The 26,050-nt window shown below is 50.8% G+C and overlaps 1 protein-coding gene across 1 annotated transcript in view; it reads right to left on the reverse strand.

Annotated features, from left to right (window-relative positions):
• Window positions 1-26,050, reverse strand: part of CNOT8 (CCR4-NOT transcription complex subunit 8) — an 80,498-nt gene that overhangs the window by 52,550 nt on the left and 1,898 nt on the right. Inside the window, exons 2-3 of the mRNA XM_075344306.1 lie at window positions 21,935-22,141; window positions 10,202-10,395 (exon numbers count right to left, since the gene is read on the reverse strand). Coding sequence (XP_075200421.1) covers window positions 10,202-10,395; window positions 21,935-22,051 — 311 coding nt within the window. The 5' untranslated portion in view covers window positions 22,052-22,141. The remainder of the gene's footprint in view (window positions 1-10,201; window positions 10,396-21,934; window positions 22,142-26,050) is intronic.

Below are 26,050 nucleotides of genomic sequence, written 5' to 3' on the forward strand. Positions count from 1 at the left end.
GTGGCATAGTCCACTACCGTCAGTAGGAAGCGTTTCCCGGAGCTGCTGGGGATGGCCAGCGGGCCGACCAGATCCACAGCCACCCTCCTGAAAGGCTCATCGATGATTGGCAGAGATACTAGTGGGGCTTTGGGGCGTGGCCCCGCCTTCCCCACTCTCTGACAGGTTTCACACGAACGGCAGTAGGCAGCCACATCGGCCCCCATTTTTGGCCAGTAGAAATGCTGGTTTAACCTGGCCTTGGTCTTAGCGATCCCTAGGTGTCCGGCCATCGGAATCTCATGTGCGATCCGCAACAACTCCGTCCGGAACGGATAGGGTACCACCAACTGTCGGTCCCTGGGCCACGCCTCCGGTGAACCCTGCTGGACCGTGGCCCGGTACAGCCGTCCTTGGTCCCAGACCACTCGCTCCGGGTCCGAGTCCGAGGGAGGCTGTGCCGCCTGCTCCTTAAGAGCTTTCAGGCTGTCGTCAGCTTCTAACGCTGCCTGAAACCCCTGACTAGATGTGGCCAGAATCGACGAGACTGTCACATCTTCAGTCAGTACCCCGGGACCTGTGTCCTGGCCTCCACCTGACTCGGCTGCCACTTGGTCAGAAGGGGAAGAGCTATCGGACCTCCGGGAGGCCCCTTGGCTTCCAGCACTCCCACTGCGGGTGACAGCGGCCACAGCCGCTGCGACCGTGGGTCGTGCCTGCTCCTCCTCCGTTCCTGACCAAGTCGCCGGTTCAGGCAGACCGACCTGGCTTCCTGACACCCCGGTTGTGGGGGAACCCTGCACCGAGATCTTACCTGGGAGCACTTCCGCTCCTGGACCGGCCCCAATCTCACCTGCCTGTTCCCCTCCTGCAGCAACAGAACCCCGCTGTGAAATCTCTGGGGACCCCACATTTGCTGTGGTAGCCCCCACCCCACACACTGGTCCTCCCCCTGCAGCACCCTGCTCTCTGCTTATCCCTGCAGAGGGCAACAGATCCCAGCTCACAGGCTGGTTACTTGTAGAGGCATTGTCACACCTTTCTCTGACCCCCTCCCCTCCTGTCACAGCTGCAGCTGCGTGTGTGTCTATGGTGTCTGTGCAAGCAGAAATATCAGAGTTCACTCCCTCCTCCCTTACATCATTCATAGATAACACATTAACATTGTCAGGAGTCATGTCAGTACTGGCTGAAGGTTCAGCCCTTGGGGGGGGCCCAAACTGGGAGGTTATCTGCCCCAAATCTGTCCCAAGTAGCACGTTTGCAGGGATCCGATCAGTTACCCCCACCTCCCTCACCCCCCGCCCTGCGCCCCAGTCCACATAAATGTCAGCAACAGGCAGCGCCGGGTCAGTGCCTCCAATCCCGGAGACAGCGAAGGTTTTTCCAGGGATCAAGTCTTGGGGGGACACCATCTCAGGCCGCACCAGAGTCACCTCCGAGGCGCTGTCTCGCAGTCCTATGGTCACAGACCGGCCGACGGTGACAGGTTGGAAGCTGTCCAGGGACCTACCACCACCCCCACCCACACAATACACCTTGGGCGGCCCTTGGGACAGGGACGGAGCCGGGGCCTTGGGACGCTGAGGGCACATGGCCTTGAAGTGTCCAGGTAGGTTGCACTGGTGGCACCGTCTTGGTTCCGCCACGGGCCTGGAGAGGGGAGTTGAGGGGGACACCCCCTGCAGTCTAGGGGCAGGTGGGGCAGTCGCAGAATTCATCTTACCCCCTCTCCAGGTGCTGCTGGTGGCCGCTCTCCTGGCCTCAGGGGCCCGGTTGTTGGTGTAGTCATCGGCCAGGGCAGCTGTAGCCGTGGACCCCTTTGGCTTCTGGTCTCGGATGAACTGGCGGAGATCCTCAGGGCAGTTCCACAAGAGTTGCTCCGTGATGACCAAGTCCAGGATCTCTGGTCCGGTGGAAAGCTGCAGGCCTTGGGTCCAGTGGTCGGCAGCTCGGGCAAGTGCCCGCCGGTGGTCAGCCCAGGAGTCCTTTGGTCCCTTCTGCAGGGTCCGGAACTTCTTGCGGTAGGACTCTGGAGTGAGGTTGTACTGTTGGATCAGGGCCCGCTTGATGGTGTCGTAGCCCTGATCTGCCTCAGCAGGCAAGTCCCCAAGGATATCCAGGGCCTTACCCCTTAAACGGGGGGTCAGGTATTTGGCCCACTGGTCCTTGTCCAGATGGTGCTGCAGGCAAGTCCGTTCAAAAGCAGTCAAGAAAGAGTCCAAGTCTCCATCCTTCTCCAGCACTGGGAAGTCCTCAACACGGACCTTTGGAAGTTTGGTGTCTCGAAGGTCACGTGTGGCTGATGAGGGCCGGAGCTGAGCTAGCTGCAGCTGGTAGTCACGGTCTGCCTGTCGCTCTCGCTCTTCACGCGCTGCCTGCCGCTCTCGCTCCGCAGCCTCACGCTCTGCGTGCCGCTCTGCCCTGCGCTCTGCCAGGAGTTCCTTGTAGCCCTTCTGGTCTCCAGCCTGGAGAAGGGCCATAGCCATTTGAAGAAGGCTATCCGAGCCTCCCAGGCTCGGTGGAATGGCACGTGGTGATCTGCGGCACGCTGCAGAGCTAGGCGATTCACTGTCCCTTTCAGAGCGGAGGGCTGGCATCTGGCTCGTTGAGGAACCTTGGGTGAGCTGCTCCTCATCTTGTCCATAATTGCCAGGTTGTGCAATGTCCTCGGCAGAACGGTTTTCTGGCGTCGAGCTCCTGGAGGACTCGTGGGCAACCTCCTCATTGCTGTCCACAGCACCGTCCTCCCTCTCTTCGGCTCCTGCCTTAGCATTGGCCAGTTGCATAGCTCTGCTCCTGGTGCCATCAGCCATTCTTGCAGACTTTTGGTCACTGACACAGAACTGACACCTGATGCCTCCACACACCTTACAGTATCTGCACTCTGACACTCTAGTGTTGAGCTGGTCTGAAGACCCCAGCAGCCACAGCTGCTGCAGGCAGTCTTTAGTGTCTGGGAGTATGGGTCTCACACTCACACACACTATTATCTCGATCCCACCGCTATGCCACCAATATGTCACAAACCACCGGGGGGGTCTACTCAGAAATCCCCCGCGCTGGCTACCAGTACGTCACAATCGGGGTGTAACAAGTGGGGGGTCACCCCTCCTTTATACCTCCCGACCGACAGACAGAGCACGTGATGCGCTCTCTAGCGCCCCTCTTATAGTCAGGCCAATTATGGAATTGCCCGACGATAAGCAAGGAGGCCGCTATACTACTTATGCCGATTATTGAAGGGTCCCCGGTGAGAGTAGGGTATATATTCCCCCGACCTCCGCGGGCGGAATATATAAAACCTCCCCGAATCTCACTGGCCTCCCCACAATAATCCTTGGCACAAACTCGCTGCCACCAACCGATTTACGGTAACTATTAGCCGAACACACAGACGTGGGATTCAAGATCGAGATAACAGAACAGCCCAAGATTAATTATATAATTTAATCAGCCTAAAGCACACTAGAAACTACAATATATACAATAGGGAATCTACAGAATATACAGTTATGTCAGAGTACAGTTACAATCAAAGCATGGGTTACAAACAGGCATACACAGTTCCAGCAGTTACCTTGTTGCGTCTGGCCACAGGGGGGCGCTGTACCCAGGTTTCTAGGATCCTTCCCACAGATGTTTCCTACACGTGCCCCCAGCGAAAAGAACACTGGAAAATGGCCGAAGTAAGGTTATCAACCTGGGCAAATCCAGATCCCCTCCTACCTTAGTGACCTCAGAGGGAGCACTGCTCCACCCCTGGCTGGAGTTATGGACAATCCACAACATGGAATATGGCCATAACTTTGCCTGGGAGCGTCGTAGGCGGATGCCAATGCTCTCATTGTGACAGTTATGAATTTAGCTACAGAACGAGGGGACTCATGACCTGTCTGCCAGTTCCCCATTGGCTGATATCACGCCTGGGGCATTTCCCAATGTCCTGCTCCCATAAAAAGGGTGTGCCGGCATCGTCCGCATGCGGAGACACCATTTTTATGGTTGCCATATTTATCGGAAATATGGCTTGCGAGATATGAACCATTTTTTACTGGAGTCGTTCTGTCTGGCTATTTCCATAGCCTTGCTAATGAGATACAACTCTTGTTACAGGGTGACGGCAGGGAGTCATCCTGTGTCCATTGTTCCCACATCACCTCATCTCCATATCACAGGACATGGCCATGGAGGTGTAAGTGGAACACTGAGAACAAGAAGGGAGGGGGCACTGCCAGGGAGTGATGAGGGATTATGACTGGAGTCATAATTCATCTTCATATCCCGGGATTTGCCTCACAGCCGCTATAAGGTCATTTACCATGGCGTCACCATCAGGAGTATCCAGATTGAGAGCGGTTTCAGGATTAGACTCCTGATCACTCTCCTATGTCTCATCATGTAGAGACTCTTCTCGCTGAGACCCTGATCCGCGTGATGACGTGGAGGGTCTCTCCCAGCGAGCTCGCTTAGGCTGCCTGGGACTGTCATCTGAATCAGAGCCGTCAGGCTGAGATGCCTGGGACCCCCTTGAATCACGGATTAACTCCAACTGAGGGGGACCGGGGAACGTTGCCGCAGCAGTGTCCATGGTCTGAGTAACTGGCCTGGCCTGCAAGGTCTCTAGTATCTTTGTCATAGTGACAGACATCTTGTCAGCAAAAACTGCAAACTCTGTCCCCGTCACCGGGACAGGGTTCACCGGCGACTCTGCCTGGGCCACAACCACCATAGGCTCCGGCTGACGAAGTGGCACAGGGACCGAACATTGCACACAATGGGGGTCATTGTAACCTGCCGGTAGATCAGCCCCACAAGCGGCACAAGCAGCGCTTACAGCCTGTGTCTTGGCACCCTTGCGTTTTGCGGATGACATGTTGTCGTCTCCTCAGAGCAAGATAGGGTATACAGCCAAGAAGCGACCTTACAGTGCAATATATATATACATATATATGGTATAGAGAAAAAAGGTACACCAAAATAACACTGTGGCACTAGTGGGGCCAGCACTTAAGTGCCGCTTACCGCCCGCTTAACGCGGGTGTGTGGTCGCCAGAAATCCCTTGTCTGGGTCTCCCAGAGCCTGTGTCCGTTCTCCAGCCAGACTGCATGTAGGAATGGCTGCCGGCGTCCTATGGAGAGGGGCGGGCCCTGGGCGTGTGCAGACAAAGAGCGGGAAACCTGCGTCCCACTGTGCCCAGTGAGAGGGCTGGAGTATGTAAATAAGGCTCCAGCCCTCGGCGCTGAATAAACATACAGCGTCTCTCCCTTGCCCTGATTGACAGGGTGGGGGCGGGAACGAAGCGGAGCTAGGCCGCAGAAGCCGGGGACTAAATTTATAAGCGACGCCGTCGTAAAAGCACGGTCGGCGCTAAGTCCCCGGCGCACTACAAGTCGCAGCCGCGCCGCCGCTCCAGGGGCGGCCGGCGCGGCAGTCCCCAACACATAAAGTCACTCAGACAAACCGTAGTGACTGTAACCCCAGCGCGCAGCGCTACTGTCCCCGGCGCACTAGCACACCCAGCAAGTCTGGAATGTGCGCAGCCTGTTTGGGACACAGAGTACCTGAATGTCGCAGGGCCTTGTCCCTGAACGGTACCCAGCTCCGTATCCAGCAGGTTCCATGGGTCTGTGGATGGAGCCCGGCCTCAGGGCTTGGGGGCCGGTAAGATCCCACTTCCTCAGAGCCCCTCAGGGGGATGGGGAAGGAAAACAGCATGTGGGTTCCAGCCTCCGTACCCGCAATGGGTACCTCAACCTTAACAAACACCGCCGACATAAAGTGGGGTGAGAAGGGAGCATGCTGGGGGCCCTAGTATGGGCCCTCTTTTCTTCCATCCGACATAGTCAGCAGCTGCTGCTGACTAAACAGTGGAGCTATGCGTGGATGTCTGACCTCCTTCGCACAAAGCAGAAAACTGGTGAGCCAGTGATCCCACTGGGGGTGTATAGCCAGAAGGGGAGGGGCCTTACACTTTTTAGTGTAATGCTTTGTGGCCTCCGGAGGCAGTACTATACACCCTAATCGTCTGGGTCTCCCAATGGAGCGCCGAAGAAAAGCCTGTGTTTTGGCACCCCTGCCTTTTGTGGGCGCCATGCTATTGTTTTCCCTGTGTAACACAATAGGGTATATAGCCAGAATGAACTGTGCTCATACAGTGTAGAGTATATACTATAAACAAATAATGTATCAATACACTACAGCACCATGGGGCTAGCACCAACAGGTGCTGCTTACCACCCGCTTTAAAGCGGTTGTGAGGCCACCAGAGACCGTGTCTGGGTCTCCCAGGGTTTGTCCCTCTCTGCAGCGTCGGAGGAGCTGACAGGAATGGCTGCGGCGTCCTGACGAGAGGAGGGAGCCGTGGGCGTGGCCGAGAAAGTGCGGGAACTAGTGCCCGCACAGTGAGGGGGGGTGGAGTATGCAAATCATACTCCAGCCCTCAGTGCTGCTCGTTCCGTGCAGCGTCCCGCCCTTCCCCCTGCCTGTCAGGGCTGAGGGCGGGAGAAAGGGAAAACTAGGCCGCAAGCAAGCCGGGGACTCGAGTATAAGCGTGTCCGCCGTAAAAGCGCGGCACACGCCGAAGTCCCCGGCGAACTACAAGTCCCAGCCGCGCCGCAGTTTCCCATGGCAGCGGCGGTTAGCCCCTACATATAAACACACTCAGCGACGCTGAGTGTGTAATGGCACATTTAACCCGGTCAGCGCCGCGGCCCGGTGCACTAGCACACCCAGCAAAGCTGAGGTGTTGCCGTGCGCAGTCCCCACAGGGATACAGAGTACCTTCACGTAGCAGGGCCATGTCCCTGAACGGTACCCGGCTCCTATCCAGCAGGCTCCACAGGAGTTGTGGATGAAGCACGGTCTCAGTGCCTGGAGACCGATAGGATCCCACTTCGCCCAGAGCCCTGAGGGGGATGGGGAAGGAAAAGCAGCATGTGGGCTCCAGCCTCTGTACCCGCAATGGATACCTCAACCTTAACAACACCGCCGACAAGAGTGGGGTGAGAAGGGAGCATGCTGGGGGCCCTATATGGGCCCACTTTTCTTCCATCCGACATGGTCAGCAGCTGCTGCTGACCAATCTGTGGAGCTGTGCTGTGTGTGTCTGACCTCCTTCGCACAAAGCAAAAAACTGAGGAGCCCGTGGGAGCACGGGGGGTGTATAGGCAGAAGGGGAGGGGCTTAACACTTTTGAGTGTAATACTTTGTGCGGCCTCTGGAGGCATAGCCTATACAACCCAATTGTCTGGGTCTCCCAATAGAGAGACAAAGAAAAAATAAATTAAAAATCGCTATGACATATCCAATTTGCATAATAATTTGGAACATGGTGTAAAGATCTAGATTCCCCCCCCAACCATCCCCCCCATCATCATTCACCAACCCCTATGATCTGGTTATTAAATAGGTTGTGACGCAAATCTCCCTTACATTTATTGTCAGGTACATTGTGTAGTGGCTGTGTCTGGTACTGCAGCTCACTCACCTCTGGGCCTTAAAGAGGTTTTCCACTACTGATGTGACCCCCCCCTTTCTTTTGTCCTAACTAACACTTCCCCAATATATTTCTTCTACCTACCCAGCTGATCTCTCTGAGCGCGTATATACAGTGCCTACAAGTAGTCTTCAACCCCCTGCAGATTTAGCAGGTTTGATAAGATGCAAATAAGTTAGAGCCTGCAAACTTCAAACAAGAGCAGGATTTATTAACAGATGCATAAATCTTACAAACCAACAAGTTATGTTGCTCAGTTAAATTTTAATAAATTTTCAACATAAAACTGTGGGTCAATTATTATTCAACCCCTAGGTTTAATATTTTGTGGAATAACCCTTGTTTGCAATTACAGCTAATAATCGTCTTTTATAAGACCTGATCAGGCCGGCACAGGTCTCTGGAGTTATCTTGGCCCACTCCTCCATGCAGATCTTCTCCAAGTTATCTAGGTTCTTTGGGTGTCTCATGTGGACTTTAATCTTGAGCTCCTTCCACAAGTTTTCAATTGGGTTAAGGTCAGGAGACTGACTAGGCCACTGCAACACCTTGATTTTTTCCCTCTTGAACCAGGCCTTGGTTTTCTTGGCTGTGTGCTTTGGGTCGTTGTCTTGTTGGAAGATGAAATGACGACCCATCTTAAGATCCTTCATGGAGGAGCGGAGGTTCTTGGCCAAAATCTCCAGGTAGGCCGTGCTATCCATCTTCCCATGGATGCGGACCAGATGGCCAGGCTCCTTGGCTGAGAAACAGCCCCACAGCATGATGCTGCCACCACCATGCTTGACTGTAGGGATGGTATTCTTGGGGTCGTGTGCAGTGCCATCCAGTCTCCAAACGTCACGTGTGTGGTTGGCACCAAAGATCTCGATCTTGGTCTCAACAGACCAGAGAACCTTGAACTAGTCTGTCTCAGAGTCCTCCAAGTGATCATGAGCAAACTGTAGAAGAGCCTTGACATGACGCTTTGAAAGTAAAAGGTACCTTACGGGCTCGTCTGGAACGGAGACCATTGCGGTGGAGTACGTTACTTATGGTATTGACTGAAACCAATGTCCCCACTGCCATGAGATCTTCCCGGAGCTCCTTCCTTGTTGTCCTTGGGTTAGCCTTGACTCTTGACAAGCCTGGCCTCGGCACGGGTGGAAACTTTCAAAGGATGTCCAGGCCGTGGAAGGCTAACAGTAGTTCCATAAGCCTTCCACTTCCGGATGATGCTCCCAACAGTGGAGACAGGTAGGCCCAACTCCTTGGAAAGGGTTTTGTACCCCTTGCCAGCCTTGTGACCCTCCACGATCTTGTCTCTGATGGCCTTGGAATGCTCCTTTGTCTTTCCCATGTTGACCAAGTATGAGTGCTGTTCACAAGTTTGGGGAGGGTCTTAATTAGTCAGAAAAGGCTGGAAAAAGATTATTAATCCAAACATGTGAAGCTCATTGTTCTTTGTGCCTGAAATACTTCTTAAGGGTATGTGCGCACGTTGCTTTTTACCTGCTTTTTTGCTGCTTTTTCTTCAGCGCTGTTTAATGCCAAAATGGATGTGTTCTTCTATTCAAGCAAAGTCTATGGGAATTTGGGTTTCTTGTTCACACTATGTTGTTCAAAATGCTGCCTTTTTGTGGCAGAACTTTGGTCAAAAACTCAGCTTTTCAAAGAAGCAACATGTCAATTGTTTTTGCCATTTGGGTTTTGCACTGCAAAGCTGAGTTTTTGACCAAAGTTCTGCCACAAAAAGGCAGCATTTTGAACAACATAGTGTGAACAAGAAACCCAAATTCCCATAGACTTTGCTTGAATAGAAGAACACATCCATTTTGGCATTAAACAGCGCAGAAGAAAAAGCAGCAAAAAAGCAGGTAAAAAGCAACGTGCGCACATACCCTAATACTTTAGGGAACCAAACAGAATTCTGGTGGATTGAGGGGTTGAATAATAAATGATCCTCTGAATAAACTTTTCACAATTTAAAAAAAAAAACAAAAAAAAAAAACCAACATTCTTTTTTGCTGCAGTGCATTTCACACTTCCAGGCTGATCTACAGTCCAAATGTCACAATGCCAAGTTAATTCCGAATGTGTAAACCTGCTAAATCTGCAGGGGGTTGAATACTACTTGTAGGCACTGTAACTATTGATGTTCAAGCTTTGATCCTTCCAGTCTGGAGACCGGAATCGGACAAACTGAGCAGGGTACGTCACTGGTTGGGGCGGGACTGCCTTTCTGAGTGACAGCAGTCTGGGCACGCATGCCTAAATCAGATTTCATTCTCCTCTCAGCCTGGCTTACAGTGCGGTGCTTTCATGTGAAAAGCAATGCGATGTCCCTATCAGAGGGTGATAGTACAGTATATCTAGGGATAGGCGTATCGCAGCACTTGTCACATGAAAGCTCCGTGGTCTAGGCATGCATACCCAAACTGCTGACACTCACTGGCAGTCCCGCTCCCACCAGTGACGTGCCCTGCTCAGTTTTTCCAATTCCGGTCTCCATATTGGAAGGATCACAGAAAAACATCAATAAAAAGGTATATATGAGCCACACACAACAGAGATCAGCTTACAGGAAGGAACAGGGTAGGTAGCAAAAGTAACTGGGAAAGTGTTCGTTAGGAATAGTTAGGACAAAAGAAAGGGGGAGGGGGGGCAGACTAGTAGTGGAAAACCTCTTTACTAATTGACTGTTTAGAGCAAGAATACACTAGAATCTTTATCATTCCACTTACGTGAGGTTAAATTTGAAGTTGAATTGCCAGGTGTTGGTCCCCGGTGGGTATTCCCCCTTTTCATTCATGAAGGTGAGACCTAGTTGTATAATCTTTAGTAAATCTACATTGCAGCGCAGCAGCTGGTATTGATAATCTATGGTGCTTCGAAACTCTCCGATCGGCCTCACAACCACACCGGGGAACTCTGTGTCCTGCAACGGAAACAAAATAAAATTAACTTACAGTAATCTCCATACATACAGTTATCAAGGATAGGGAGGGTCATACATTTTAAAGGCTATGTCACTGCTCACACAGAATATTTTTTATTGTCGATTTGCTTCATGAATGCAAAGTTAAAAAGAGTAACTAAACTTTAATACAATTATCAGCCTATGTAATGTTATGAGTCTTGTTACTTGGTTTGGCTTTCTTCTCTCCAAAACACCATGTGCTGTTTTACTTGCTTACCTCATGCACTTTTAAAAGCTGCTTTGATCTGCTGCAGTAACAAGAACACTTGAGCACCATTTGATCATGCCAGAGGGGAGCAGAAAAGCTCAGACTGTTTGTAAATGGTGTTTGAGCAGCTGTTCAAAGCACCTTCTAAAAGTGCACAAACTAAGCACTTAATACAAGCATTTTCCACATGCGTTTAACCCTTTCCCAATAGGGAGATTTTTTTTTTTCTCCCTAATTTCAAGAGCCATCTCTTTTATTTTGACGTCCGTATAGCCATGTCAAGACGTGTTTTTAGTGGGCCGAGTTGTACTTTTGAATTTAAAAAAAAAAAAAAAAATAATATTTTTACAGCATTTGTTATACAGTAAAAATTACCAGGTAATATGATTCTCCAAGTTAGTACAATTAGAACAATACCAAAACATGCAGGGTTTTTCGTGTTTCCTTTTAAGTGGAGGGGAGAAAAACAAAAAAAAACATTTAATAAAAATAAAAAAAAAAAAAATTGCTTGCGTCACCATTTTCTGAGACCAGCAACATTGTACGTTTTTGCTCAATATGGCTTTTTTTTTTTTTTAAATTGATACCATTTGGTGCTGGATACAATGTTTAGATTGTGTCTTTTTGCATTTTTTGCGCTGTTGTGGCAGCTGTTAAAAAAAAAAACAAAAAAAAACCCACGCCAGTCTATATCAAATGTTACTTCTCTGGTGATCGCTTTTCCTGCGGTGCCTCCACAGGGAATAGGAAACACCACTAAATGCCCATTCAAATGAATAGGTTGTGTGTGTAATGCAGGACAGGACAAGTCTTCCAGATTGAAAAATGCTCTCTTATACACACACATACAATAATATATTTATACAAGAATGAATTTCTCACCAGATGTCAGTAACAACCCATCCAACCACAAGGCAAAGAAGTCAAACCATCGTTGTCCTTCAGTTATGCATCAGAATGCGAAATTACAAATGGAAAAAGTATTGAACACATGAAGACGGACATGTGCAAAAGCCAAAGATTGATTTCAGTAATTAGAAAGCAATCCTGCCACTTATTGAAAAAAAAAAAAGAAGATTTCGGGTACTCCCCATGGCTGCTGCTAGGAGGCTGACACTATGCAAAAAAAAAAAAAAATTAGCTCCTCTGTAGGTTATACCCATCAACTGGAACCAAGCTAGTCAGTTTGTGAGAAAGAAGTAGAGGAGCAACAGTTAGGCTATGTGCGCACTGAGCGTTTTTTACGCGTTTTTGGGCACCAAACTGCATGACTTTGCTTCCCCAGCAAAGTCTATGACTTTATTTTTGCTGTCCGCACCCTTTTTTCAGCTACGTTTTTGAGCGCACATAGCCTAAGGCAAGGACATATTGAAGAAATTAAATGAAGGCTCAGAGAAAGATTTTACGGCGAGTACCCGAAATCTTCTTTTGGCTCTGTTCACACTAGAAAGGATTTTTCTCAAGAAATTTCTTGAGTCTGAAAGATTAGCGCACTTGCGGTCAAAAAACCGCACCAATAACGCACCGAAAACTGCATGTGTTTTTACTGCGTTTTTTTACCATTATCTATGGCAAAAGAAGGGAATTTTGTTTACTTACCGTAAATTCCTTTTCTTCTAGCTCTAATTGGGAGACCCAGACAATTGGGTGTATAGGCTATGCCTCCGGAGGCCGCACAAAGTATTACACTCAAAAGTGTAAAGCCCCTCCCCTTCTGCCTATACACCCCCCGTGCTCCCACGGGCTCCTCAGTTTTGGTGCAAAAGCAAGAAGGAGGAAAAAGAATTATAAACTGGTTAAAAGTAACTTCAATCCGAAGGAATATCGGAGAACTGAAACCATTCAACATGAACAACATGTGTACACAAAAAAACAGGGGCGGGTGCTGGGTCTCCCAATAAGAGCTAGAAGAAAAGGAATTTACGGTAAGTAAACAAATTTTCCCTTCTTTGTCGCTCTATTGGGAGACCCAGACAATTGGGACGTCCAAAAGCAGTCCCTGGGTGGGTAAAATAATACCTCGTAATAGAGCCGTAAAACGGCCTCTTCCTACAGGTGGGCAACCGCCGCCTGAAGGACTCGTCTACCTAGGCTGGCATCCGCCGAAGCATAGGTATGCACCTGATAGTGCTTCGTGAAAGTGTGCAGGCTCGACCAGGTAGCCGCCTGACACACCTGCTGAGCCGTAGCCTGGTGCCTCAAAGCCCAGGACGCGCCCACGGCTCTGGTAGAATGGGCCTTCAGCCCTGAGGGAACCGGAAGCCCAGCCGAACGGTAAGCTTCGATAATTGGCTCCTTGATCCACCGAGCCAGGGTTGATTTGGAAGCCTGTGACCCTTTACGCTGGCCAGCGACAAGGACAAAGAGTGCATCCGAGCGGCGCAGGGGCGCCGTACGAGAAATGTAGAGTCTGAGTGCTCTCACCAAATCTAACAAGTGCAAATCCTTTCCACATTGGTGAACTGGATGAGGATAAAAAGAAGGTAAGGAAATATCCTGATTGAGATGAAAGGGGGATACCACCTTAGGGAGAAAATCCGGAACCGGACGTAGAACCACCTTGTCCTGGTGAAACACCAGGAAAGGGGCTTTGCACGACAACGCTGCTAGCTCAGACACTCTCCGAAGAGAAGTGACTGCTACTAGAAAGAAGGGAATTTTGTTTACTTACCGTAAATTCCTTTTCTTCTAGCTCTAATTGGGAGACCCAGACAATTGGGTGTATAGGCTATGCCTCCGGAGGCCGCACAAAGTATTACACTCAAAAGTGTTAAGCCCCTCCCCTTCTGCCTATACACCCCCCGTGCTCCCACGGGCTCCTCAGTTTTGGTGCAAAAGCAAGAAGGAGGAAAAAGAATTATAAACTGGTTAAAAGTAACTTCAATCCGAAGGAATATCGGAGAACTGAAACCATTCAACATGAACAACATGTGTACACAAAAAAACAGGGGCGGGCGCTGGGTCTCCCAATTAGAGCTAGAAGAAAAGGAATTTACGGTAAGTAAACAAATTTTCCCTTCTTCTTTGTCGCTCTATTGGGAGACCCAGACAATTGGGACGTCCAAAAGCAGTCCCTGGGTGGGTAAAATAATACCTCATAATAGAGCCGTAAAACGGCCTCTTCCTACAGGTGGGCAACCGCCGCCTGAAGGACTCGTCTACCTAGGCTGGCATCCGCCGAAGCATAGGTATGCACCTGATAGTGCTTCGTGAAAGTGTGCAGGCTCGACCAGGTAGCCGCCTGACACACCTGCTGAGCCGTAGCCTGGTGCCTCAAAGCCCAGGACGCGCCCACGGCTCTGGTAGAATGGGCCTTCAGCCCTGAGGGAACCGGAAGCCCAGCAGAACGGTAGGCTTCGATAATTGGCTCCTTGATCCACCGAGCCAGGGTTGATTTGGAAGCCTGTGACCCTTTACGCTGGCCAGCGACAAGGACAAAGAGTGCATCCGAGCGGCGCCGTACGAGAAATGTAGAGTCTGAGTGCTCTCACCCAATCTAACAAGTGCCAATCCTTTTCACATTGGTGAACTGGATGAGGATAAAAAGAAGGTAAGGAGATATCCTGATTAAGATGAAAGGAGGATACCACCTTAGGGAGAAAATCCGGAACCGGACGTAGAACCACCTTGTCCTGGTGAAACACCAGGAAAGGGGTTTTGCACGACAATGCTGCTAGCTCAGACACTCTCCGAAGAGAAGTGACTGCTACTAGAAAAACCACTTTCTGCGAAAGGCGTGAGAGAGAAATATCCCTCATTGGCTCGAATGGTGGTTTCTGAAGAACCATCAGAACCCTGTTTAGATCCCAGGGTTCTAACGGCCGCTTGTAAGGAGGAACGATGTGACAAACCCCCTGCAGGAACGTGCGTACCTGTGGAAGCCTGGCTAGGCGCTTCTGGAAAAACACAGAGAGCGCTGAGACTTGTCCCTTAAGGGAGCCGAGCGACAAACCCTTTTCCAGTCCAGATTGAAGGAAGGACAGAAAAGTGGGCAAGGCAAAAGGCCAGGGAGAAAACCCCTGAGCAGAGCACCACGACAGGAAAATTTTCCACGTCCTGTGGTAGATCTTGGCGGACGTTGGTTTCCTAGCCTGTCTCATAGTGGCAATGACGTCTTGAGATAACCCTGAAGACGCTAGGGTCAAGGACTCAATAGCCACACAGTCAGGTTGAGGGCCGCAGAATTCAGATGGAAAAAACGGCCCTCGAGATAGCAAGTCTGTTCGGTCTGGTAGTGTCCACGGTTGGCCGACCGTGAGATGCCACAGATCCGGGTACCACGACCTCCTTGGCCAGCCTGGAGCGACGAGGATGGCGCAGCGGCAGTCGGTCCTGATCTTGCGTAACACTCTGGGCAACAGTGCCAGCGGAGGAAACACATAAGGGAGCTGAAACTGCGACCATCCTGAACTAAGGCGTCTGCCGCCAGAGCTCTGGGATCTTGAGACCGTGCCATGAACATCGGTACCTTGTTGTTGTGCCGGGACGCCATGAGGTCGACGTCCGGCACCCCCCAGCAGCAACGGATCTCCTGAAACACGTCCGTGTGAAGGGACCATTCCCCTGCGTCCATGCCCTGGCGACTGAGATAATCTGCTTCCCAGTTTTCCACGCCTGGGATGTGAACTGCGGATATGGTGGATGCCGTGGCTTCCACCCACATCAAAATCCGCCGGACTTCCTGGAAGGCTTGCCGGCTGCGTGTGCCGCCTTGGTGGTTGATGTATGCCACCGCTGTGGAATTGTCCGACTGAATTCGGATCTGCTTGCCCTCCAGCCACTGCTGGAACGCTTTCTGGGCAAGATACACTGCCCGTATTTCCAGAACATTGATCTGAAGCGAGGACTCTTGCTGGGTCCACGTACCCTGAGCCCTGTGGTGGGGAAAAAACTGCTCCCCACCCTGACAGACTCGCGTCCGTCGTGACTACTTCCCAGGATGGGGGTAGGAAGGATTTCCCCTTCGATAACGAAGTGGGAAGAAGCCACCACCGAAGGGAAGCTTTGGTCGCCTGAGAGAGGGAGACGGTCCTGTCGAGGGACGTCGGCTTCCTGTCTCATTTGCGTAGGATGTCCCATTGAAGGGGACGCAGGTGAAACTGCGCGAAAGGGACTGCCTCCATTGCTGCCACCATCTTCCCCAGGAAGTGCATGAGGCGCCTCAAGGGGTGTGACTGGCCTTGAAGGAGAGATTGTACCCCTTTCTGTAGTGCCTACTGCTTGAACAGCGGAAGCTTCACTATCGCTGAGAGGGTATGAAACTCCATGCCAAGATATGTCAGCGATTGGGCCGGTGTCAGATTTGACTTTGGAAAATTGATGATCCACCCGACACCCTGGAGAGTCTCCAGGGAAGCGTCGAGGATGCGTTGGCATGCCTCTTGAGAGGGTGCCTTGATCAGCATCCAAGTACGGGATCACCGAGTGACCCTGCGAGTGTAGGAGCGCTACTACAGTAGCCATAACCTTGGTAAAAACCCGTGGGGCTGTTGCCAGGCCGAACGGCAGTGCCACGAATTGCAGGTGTTCGTTTCCTATGGCGAAGCGCAAGAAGCGCTGGGCTCTGGAGCAATCGGTACGTGGAGATAAGCATCTTTGATATCGATCGATGCAAGGAAATCTCCTTGGTACATTGAGGCGATGACGGAGCGGAGGGATTCCATCCTGAACCGTCTGGTTTTACATGTTTGTTGAGCAGTTTCAGGTCCAGGACCGGGCGGAAAGACCCGTCCTCCTTTGGGACCACAAACAAGATGGAGTAAAAACCGTGGCTCAGTTGCTGAAGAGGAACCGGGATCACCACTCCTTCTGCCTTCAGAGTGCACAGCGCCTGCAGAAGAGCCTCGGCTCGCTAGGGAGGCGGGAATGACCTGAAGAATCGAGTCGGGGGACGAGAGGTGAACTCAATCTTGTAACCGTGAGACAGAATGTCTCTCACCCAGCGGTCTTTTATTTGTGGCAGCCAGGTGTCGCAAAAGCGGGAGAGCCTGCCACCGACCGAGGATGCTACTAGAGGAGGTCGAAAGTCATGAGGAAGCCGCTTTGTTAGCGGCGCCTCCGGTGGCCTTTTAAGGACGTGACTTAGACCGCCATGCATCAGAGTTCCTTTGTTCTTTCTGAGACCTTTTGGACGAGGAGAATTGGGACCTGCCCCGCCCTGAAAGGACCGAAACTTCGACTGCCCTCTCCTCTGTTGGGGTATGTCCTGTTTGGACTGGGGTAAGGATGTATCCTTTCCCTTGGATTGTGTGATGATTTCATCCAGACGCTCGCCAAACAGCCTGTCGCCAGAAATTGGCAAACTGGTTAAGCGCTTTTTTGGAAGCAAAATCTGCCTTCCATTCCCGTAGCCACAAGGTCCTGCGGAGTACCACCGAATTGGCGGCCGCGACCGCCGTACGGCTCGCAGAGTCCAGGACAGCATTAATAGCGTAAGACGCAATTGCCGAGGTCTGGGTGGTAATGGATGCCACTTGTGGCGCGGCCGTGCATGTGGCTGCTTCAATTTGCGCTTGACCTGCTGAGATAGCTTGTAGCGCCCATACGGCTGCGAATGCTGGGGCAAAAGAAGCTCCGATAGCTTCATAGATGGATTTCAACCAGAGCTCCATCTGCCTGTCAGTGGCATCCTTGAGCGAGGCCCCCTCTTCCACTGCAAGTATGGATCTAGCCGCCAGTCTGGAGATTGGAGGATCCACTTTGGGACACTGAGTCCAACCTTTAACCACGTCAGGGGGAAAAGGATAACGTGTATCCTTAAGGCGCTTAGAAAACCGCTTATCTGGACAAGCATGATGAATCTGGACTGCCTCTCTGAAATCAGAGTGGTCCAGAAACATACTCGGTGTAAGAGAAGCTGACTCCTCCGCCGGAGGAGCTGAGGGAGAAATATCCAGCATTTGATCGATGGACGCAATAAGAACGTTCACTATGGCGTCCCCGTCTGGAGTATTAAGATTGAGAGCGCCCTCAGGATCAGAATCCTGATCAGCTGTCTCCGCATCATCAACCAGAGATTCCCCCCGCTGAGACCTTGAACAATATGATGTCGAGGGAAATTCTAAGCGAGCCCGCTTAGTCGGTCTGGGGCTGGGGTCTAAGTCAGAACCCTCAGTCTGGGATGTATGAGATACCCCGGGAGGACATTGTTGGTCCAACTGAGGGGGGCCAGGGAACAATGATTCAACAGAGTCCCTTTGCTGAGATACCGGCCTGGACTGCAAGGCTTCTAGTATCTTAGTCATAGTCTCAGAGAGTTTTGCAAACTCCGTCCCCATCACTAGGACAGTGTCAACAGGTGGCTCCCCCTGGGCCCCTCTTAGCAGAGGCCCTGGCTGAAGAAGTGTCACAGGGGCCGAACATTGCACACAATGAGGGTCAATGGAACCTGCCGGCAGCTGGGTCGTACAAGCGACGCAGGCAGCATAATAAGCCTGTGCTTTGGCACCCCTGCCTTTTGTGGGCGCCATGCTATTGTTTTCCCTGAGTAACACAATAGGGTATATAGCCAGAATGAACTGTGCTCATACAGTGTAAAATATATACTATAAACAAATAATGTATCAATACACTACAGCACCATGGGGCTAGCACCACAGGTGCTGCTTACCATCCGCCTAAAGCGGTTATGAGGCCACCAGAGACCGTGTCTGGGTCTCCCAGGGTTAATCCCTCTCTGCAGCGTCGGAGGAGCTGACAGGAATGGCTGCGGCGTCCTGACGAGAGGAGGGAGCCGTGGGCGTGGCCGAGGTGCTCACACTGTGCACAGTGAGGGGGGTGGAGTATGGAAATCATACTCCAGCCCTCAGTGCTGCTCGTTCCGTGCAGCGTCCCGCCCTTCCCCTGCCTGTCAGGGCTAGGGGCGGGAGGAAAGGAAACTAGGCCGCAAGAAAGCCGGGGACTCGAGTATAAGCGTGGCCGCCGTAAAAGCGCGGCCGGCGCCGAAGTCCCCGGCGAACTACAAGTCCCAGCCGCGCCGCAGTTTCCCATGGCAGCGGCGGTTAGCGCAGTAGCCCCTACATATAAACACACTCAGCGACGCTGAGTGTGTAATGGCACAGTTTAACCCGGTCAGCGCCGCGGTCCCCGGTGCACTAGCACACCCAGCAAAGCTGAGGTGTTGCCGTGCGCGGTCCCCACAGGGATACAGAGTACCTTCAAGTAGCAGGGCCATGTCCCTGAACGGTACCCGGCTCCTATCCAGCAGTCTCCACAGGAGTTGTGGATGAAGCACGGTCTCAGTGCCTGGAGACCGATAGGATCCCACTTCACCCAGAGCCTTGAGGGGGATGGGGAAGGAAAGCAGCATGTGGGCTCCAGCCTCCGTACCCGCAATGGATACCTCAACCTTAACAACACCGCCGACAAGAGTGGGGTGAGAAGGGAGCATGCTGGGGGCCCTATATGGGCCCACTTTTCTTCCAACCGACATAGTCAGCAGCTGCTGCTGACCAATCTGTGGAGCTGTGCGTGCATGTCTGCCTCCTTCGCACAAAGCAAAAAACTGAGGAGCCCGTGGGAGCACGGGGGGGTGTATAGGCAGAAGGGGAGGGGCTTAACACTTAAGTGTAATACTTTGTGCGGCCTCCGGAGGCATAGCCTATACACCCAATTGTCTGGGTCTCCCAATAGAGCGACAAAGAAAAAAACGTAGCTACCTGCAGAAAAGAAGTGACATGGCTCATTCCTTTTCTCAAGAAATTCTGCAGAAAGAATGTTCTTGAGAGAAAAAAAAAAAAAAAAAAGTGTGCGCACAGCTATTTTTTTTCCATAGGTTTTGATGGGGAATGTCTGCAGAAAGGTTACAACCATTTTCTCAAGAAATTTCTGCAGCAAAAACGCAAAAAAACGTGGGTAAAAACGAAGTGTGTGAACAAGGCCTTACTCCATCACTTCAATGGGGGACACAGGAAACAAGGGAAATCCCAAAGCAGTCCCAAGGATAGAACGAGGGTGGGGGTGGGGGGGCAACACTGCCTTTGAAACTGTGGCTTCGACAGCCATGACGTTAAATTGAGAGACTGAATTCTGGTGCAAAAGGGGAACCTGGGAAAGAAGATCTGGAAGTATCCAAAGGTCGTCTGAGGGAAGGTTAATTATCTCTGCATCTCAGGTTCTTCAGGGCCAGTCTGGAACTACAAGGATGACCTACACTCCCTTCCACCTTGATGACGCTGGGAATCAGAGGCAGAATGGGGGCGGGAAATATGGAAGGGAGAACTGGGATCATGGAATTGCCGGAGCATCGAAAGTCGAACGAGAGAAGGTTGCAGGATCGGTACACCGTCCAAGGGACCTGGATGTTTCTTCTGGACGCCATGACATCTACGTCCGGCGTGCACCAATCTTCTCACATCAAAACTGCTGGGTTCACATGCCCACTGAGAGGCCTTCACACCTTCGTAAGTTGGTGGCCCTGTTGTCTACACCAGGAATGTGCACTGGGAGAGGGAGCTTTGATTAGCGTGTCATCCAGGTAAGGGATGAACTACAATCCCCCTAGCTCGTACGATGACCATGACCACCGCAATGACCTTGGTGAAGTCCCTTGGAGCCGTGCCTACGCCAAAAGGGAAGAGCTGTGAACTGTAAATGAGAATCTCATTGCAAAGTGGAGAAATCTTTGTTGTGCCAGAAAGATGGGGGATGTGAAGGTACGCATCCTGCATGCCCACCGAACAGAGGACCGCTGCTGGTTTCATAGATGCTATCGCAGAGCGAACGGACTCTTCACACCTGTCGTAGGCAGATGAGCATGTTCAAGTGTTTGAGATCAAGGATGGGTTGAACGGAGCTATTCTTCTTTGAGACGAGAAACAGGTTTGAATAAAAACCTGAAAAGCGCTATTGGGATGGGATAGGGATGATAATGCCTGATTGAAGGAGAGGAGAAATGGCCTTGAAAAACCCAAGAACCAACGAAGGATCCCTTGGAGGGCCCAAGGGAAAGAGAACTATGTTCTGTAGCTGGAAGAAATTACCTCCCTAATGCAGGCGTCTTCGACTACTGAGAACCTCGAGTCCCAAAACAGGAGACGACCGGCCACTCCGAAAGGCTCCCAAATGGTGATCGCCCAGTTAAGTGGAGGAAAATGTGTGAGATCTGGAAGCTGCCGATCTACTTTGATGAACGCGTGAATTCAAGGAAGGAGCATGTCTAAGGAGGATTTTTCCCTTTCCTGACAGCAGGAAGCCCCAGGACATAAAAACTGACAACAGGAGTGAAACTCAAGAGTCTGTCTACTGGGAGGAGGGTGCTTTGGATTTTGTTGGGGGAAGCGAGGTGCTCTTCACATTAGTGGTGCCTGAAATGATCTGGTCCAACTGGGTTATAAAGAGCTGGGGAAAAAAGCGGGTGAGAGACTTCTTGGATGCTGCATCAGTGGTCTATGGCCTTAAGCCATAGAGACTATAAGGAAGGGAAAGAATTGTATTGGTGGAGAAATCGGGAAACCTTAGGGTCCATGACCGGAAATTTGGTCCCTTTCTTTAGGAGGTAGAGAGGAAAAGGGTACAGAACATTCAATTGGTCCCCTTTTTGGAACAATTTCTCCAGGTGCTTCCATTCCCTGAATAAGACCTCAAACTCCTTGCCGAGAATCACAGAAGCTGAATCCAATAGAAAATTTATGGAAGGAGTTCATAGAAGTTCACGGGACCTTCAGGATTTAAAGCGTTATTGTGTGGAAGAATGGACCCAAAAAAAAAAAAAATCACACCTGAGCAATGCAGATGGCTACTTTCTCCATGCAGGAGGCGTCTTGAAGCTTCATCACCAAGAAAGGCTTTTGAACAATGTATTAAATAAAATGTAAGTAAGCATGTTCAATACTTTTTCCCTGTGTCATTTCTCATTCTTATACAACAATTTATGGACGTCTATGGTTTGATTTCTTTGCCTGTGTGGATTGGATGGGTTGTTACTGACATCTGGTGAGAAATTCATGTCAATAGCGTCTTTAAAAGTCTATTTACCTAGAAAATTGATGGCGTGTTCAATACTTATTTCACCCACTGTATGTATGAGTGTGGAGATTGAGGGAATAAATATATATATATATATATATATATATATATATATATATATATATATATATATATATATATATATTACACACAGTGTTTTTTTATTAAAATGGACTAAGTCTTTAGGTTAGTCACTACTTCGGAACAGATGACAGAGCAGACAGGAGCCATCACTGGATCTCCATAGGTGGTGACCCATCACTATGTGAAGATCAGCTACTCCATGTTAGAAGAAATGATCCTATACCACAGATGAGCGCTCACCATTGCAATGTATCCATAGGTGCGGACAAGCTCTCTGATCTTGCGCATCTCCTCCTCCAGGTTCACTGCCCAAACCTCACAGATCACTTGACTGTTGTCCACCACGGCGGCCGGCATCGTGATCGGATGCGGAGCAATTTTTGGGCGAGGACTTGGAAAGACCGAGGGAGGAAGAGGCTCGTCCTGGACAGAGGGAGGGTTTTACACCTGTGTGTTTAATGGAGAGATTACATACACAAAATGCTGGGAATCTAATAATTTCTGAAGATTTGCATTGATCTGCTGCATATAAAACTCTGCTTACTTATGTCTAATAGAGAACATTACTCTAAAGGGAAAATGCTGATGGCTTTGTGCCGTCTGGACCGTGGGCAATATGAAATCTAGACAGACTGCCGCAATACAGGAAGAAACAAGAAAGCATTTCAGAGAAAATAGAACTAAGGGATTTGCCAATTTTAAAAAACCATTGTCTCCTCCGGCTGCAGTTTTTTTTTTTTTGTTTTAACTGTTCTTTACTCAACTTCCCTAAATTTAGTGCTGACTCTCCGCCATTGCATCCAGTGTCTGTTACACTCATGTCACACAGCGCTGCAACCAATACCGGAGCTCAGCAGCTCCGCCTGACTTGATGGCATAATCCACTAAGCTCACCGATTGGCAGCAGCGCTGTCGATGTCACTTCAGCGCTGCAGACAGTAACAGACACCGGGTGCAGCGGTGGAGACTCAGTGCTGGATAACTAGAAAAAAAAAATGCAGCTGGGCAATAGGGTTTTTTCTGAAACCAGATAAATCTTCAGGCTTTTGCTATCTAATCTTGTAGGGGCTGAGATACTGATTCCAATGTTGTGTCACTTACTAGGCTGTCTGTTGTAGGTTCAATAAAATGAGTTTTATCAGCAGGAGATTATCACTGATGGCCTAGGTGTCTTGTGCCTCCTAGTCCTGCTGCATTTTGTAACCCTATCCCACCACTGATTACAAGCTTTCTCTAAAAGCACATTAGGAAGATGCCAATCAGTGGTGTGGGCAGATAATACACAGCTCAGCATTCTGTGGTCTGCTAGATCTGCAGCTGAGAAACAGATTTTTATTAAAACTGCTGCACCCAGTAAAATCAGTGACACATTGTTGGAATTAGGGTGTCTAACCCTACAAATGGGGTAGCAAAAACCTGGTAACAGATGCTCTTCAAAAAGGAGGGCTTGGTACAGGGAGAGGGGTCCACTCCTGGCTTCTCTGCACCCATCCAGGTTTGATTGACAGGTGTTTACATATATGTAGAAAATCTGTGAATTAAGCTGAGCCATTAGTGGAGAAGCCCGAGGAAGCTGCCCAGCCAATGGCCATCCATGTGAACATGGATGGCCACTAACCAATAAGGCAAGTATCCCTTATTTCATTGGTTGCCCTGTGACAGAATTGCAATTTGATAGGAGAACCACTTTGATGCATTATTACATTGTGACTAAAGGTAATGCAGGGAACCCCAAGAAATCTTGGAACAGAATACACTTTTCCTCGGCAGACTGAATATTCCTAACAATTTACCAAAATAGCCGCCTCATGAGCCAACTGTCATCATATCCCGAATGTGTGGCCACAAATGGCCTTATTTCTTCTTTAGACCCCCACCTTGGTCCTTTCACTCCCAATACCCACTAGTTATAATAATTGATGGCTAGAAATAGGGGGCCGGGGATTAGGAGCTAAAGCGACAGCTCCCAAGACACCGACTGCCCTCGGTATTCGGCAGCTAATAGGAACTCCGCATGTTCGGCACAAAAGAGAAAGATGAGGAGATTGGTGGTGTGCGGGGAACTTTAAAGGGAACCTGTCACCACTTTTTTGCCCTATAAGCTGAGGCCAGCACCACTGGGATCTTATATACAACATTCTAACATGCTGTATATAAGAGCCCAGGCCGCTGTGTAGAATATAAAAATCACTTTATAATACTCACCTAAACCGGTCGCTGCGGTGGATGTGGCTCAGATTGGCGTCTTCATCCTCCGGTGCTCTCGCGCCTCTTTCGGTCATCTTCGTCCTCCATCTTCTGAAGCCGCAGACGCGTCCGACATCATACACACTCGCCAGCATTCAGGTCCTGAGCAGGGCAGATCAAAGTATTGTAGTGCGCCTGCGCAGGATCGGCGAGTGTGGATGACGTAGACGCATCATTCACACAGGCTTCAGAAGGAGAACAAAGATGGCCGAAAGAGGAGGCGCCGACACCAGAGGACGAAGACGCCCATCAGACCACATCCACCGCAGCGACCGGTTTAGGTGAGTATTATAAAGTGTTGTTTTTAAGTTCTACACAGCGGCCTGGGCTCTTATATACAGCATGTTAGAATGCAGTATATAAGAGGCAACTGGTGGTGGCCGCAGATTATAGTAAAAAAAAAAAGTGGTGACCGGTTCCCTTTAAACCGAAAGCATATTACAAAGTTGCTCATTTTTGTATGGACTGTGCATGGGCAGCTGACACTTCTGCAGGTAACAGTCTTAGGCTAGTTTCACACTTGCGTTGAACGGCATCCGTTGCATTGCGTTGTGTGACTGATGCAACGGATGCATTGCATATAATGGCACAACGGATGCAACGGATCATACAAAACAACGGAAAGCTTTTTTTTTTTTTTTTTACAGTTTTACCGGCAGCAGACTATTATGAACAATCAGCTGAGCGCTCTCACATGCCGGCGGCCGGGCGCTCAGCTGAGCGCTCTCACATGCCGGCGGCCGGGCGCTCAGCTGAGCGCTCTCACATGCCGGCGGCCGGGCGCTCAGCTGAGCGCTCTCACATGCCGGCGGCCGGGCGCTCAGCTGAGAGCTCTCACATGCCGGCGGCCGGGCGCTCAGCTGAGAGCTCTCACATGCCGGCGGCCGGGCGCTCAGCTGAGAGCTCTCACATGCCGGCGGCCGGGCGCTCAGCTGAGAGCTCTCACATGCCGGCGGCCGGGCGCTCAGCTGAGCGCTCTCACATGCCGGCGGCCGGGCGCTCAGCTGAGCGCTCTCACATGCCGGCGGCCGGGCGTTCAGCTGAGAGCTCTCACATGCCGGCGGCCGGGCGCTCAGCTGAGAGCTCTCACATGCCGGCGGCCGGGCGTTCAGCTGAGAGCTCTCACATGCCGGCGGCCGGGCGTTCAGCTGAGAGCTCTCACATGCCGGCGGCCGGGCGTTCAGCTGAGAGCTCTCACATGCCGGCGGCCGGGCGTTCAGCTGAGAGCTCTCACATGCCGGCGGCCGGGCGTTCAGCTGAGAGCTCTCACATGCTCAGCTGAACGTTCGGCCACCGACAAACAAAATAGTTTCTGTGATTAAAAGAAAAAAAATGATGAGCATGCCCAGTGAAAAATAGAGGATTCCGCCGCTCAAAAAAAGTTACATGCTGCGTTCCTTCCGCCCGGCGGACACAACGCAACGTCGGCCAGCGGAAGCAACGCAGGTACTTTTGGCACAATCAGTCATCCATACAAGTCTATGGGAAACAGCGGAATCCGTTAACAGATTCCGCTGTTTTCCAAAAGGGCGGATTGTGACAGAAGGAAATTAACGCAAGGGTGAAAGTACCCTTAAGCTGGGTTCACACACAACGACAACGACGTCGCTGTTACGTCACCATTTCCTGTGACGTAACAGCGCCCTTACATAATCGCTAGTTAGCTGTCAAACATGTAATTTTAAGCAGCGACGGAACAGCGATCATGGCGACCTCGACGGTCGTTGGGATGTGTCACACGTGTCACTATGCGACGACTCAGACCCTGGTAGAGGCGTGGTGTTTACCCCTAGACATGTTTTGCGTTGCCTTTTTCACGCCCCTCTGTTCCGATTGGTGATTGCTACAGCGGCGCCTGATTGGGTGACCGTGCCAAACAAAGGAAGACACAAAAAAGAACGACACACTAGCGACACCAGAGACTCTACTACGTGGAACAAAGAATGGAACTTAAAGAATGAAATCACTAACGCCTTCGGCAAGGTACCCAATCGGAACGCTGTTGTAACCACCAATCGGAGTCGTGGGGGCGTTGTAAAATACACAGTAAAAACACGCCCTTGCCCTGCCTTCAGTCCTACGTCACTGCCTTCAGAGTCGTCGCGACCG

Source organism: Anomaloglossus baeobatrachus, chromosome 4 (assembly GCF_048569485.1).
Source record: "Anomaloglossus baeobatrachus isolate aAnoBae1 chromosome 4, aAnoBae1.hap1, whole genome shotgun sequence".
NCBI classification, from domain to species: domain Eukaryota; kingdom Metazoa; phylum Chordata; class Amphibia; order Anura; family Aromobatidae; genus Anomaloglossus; species Anomaloglossus baeobatrachus.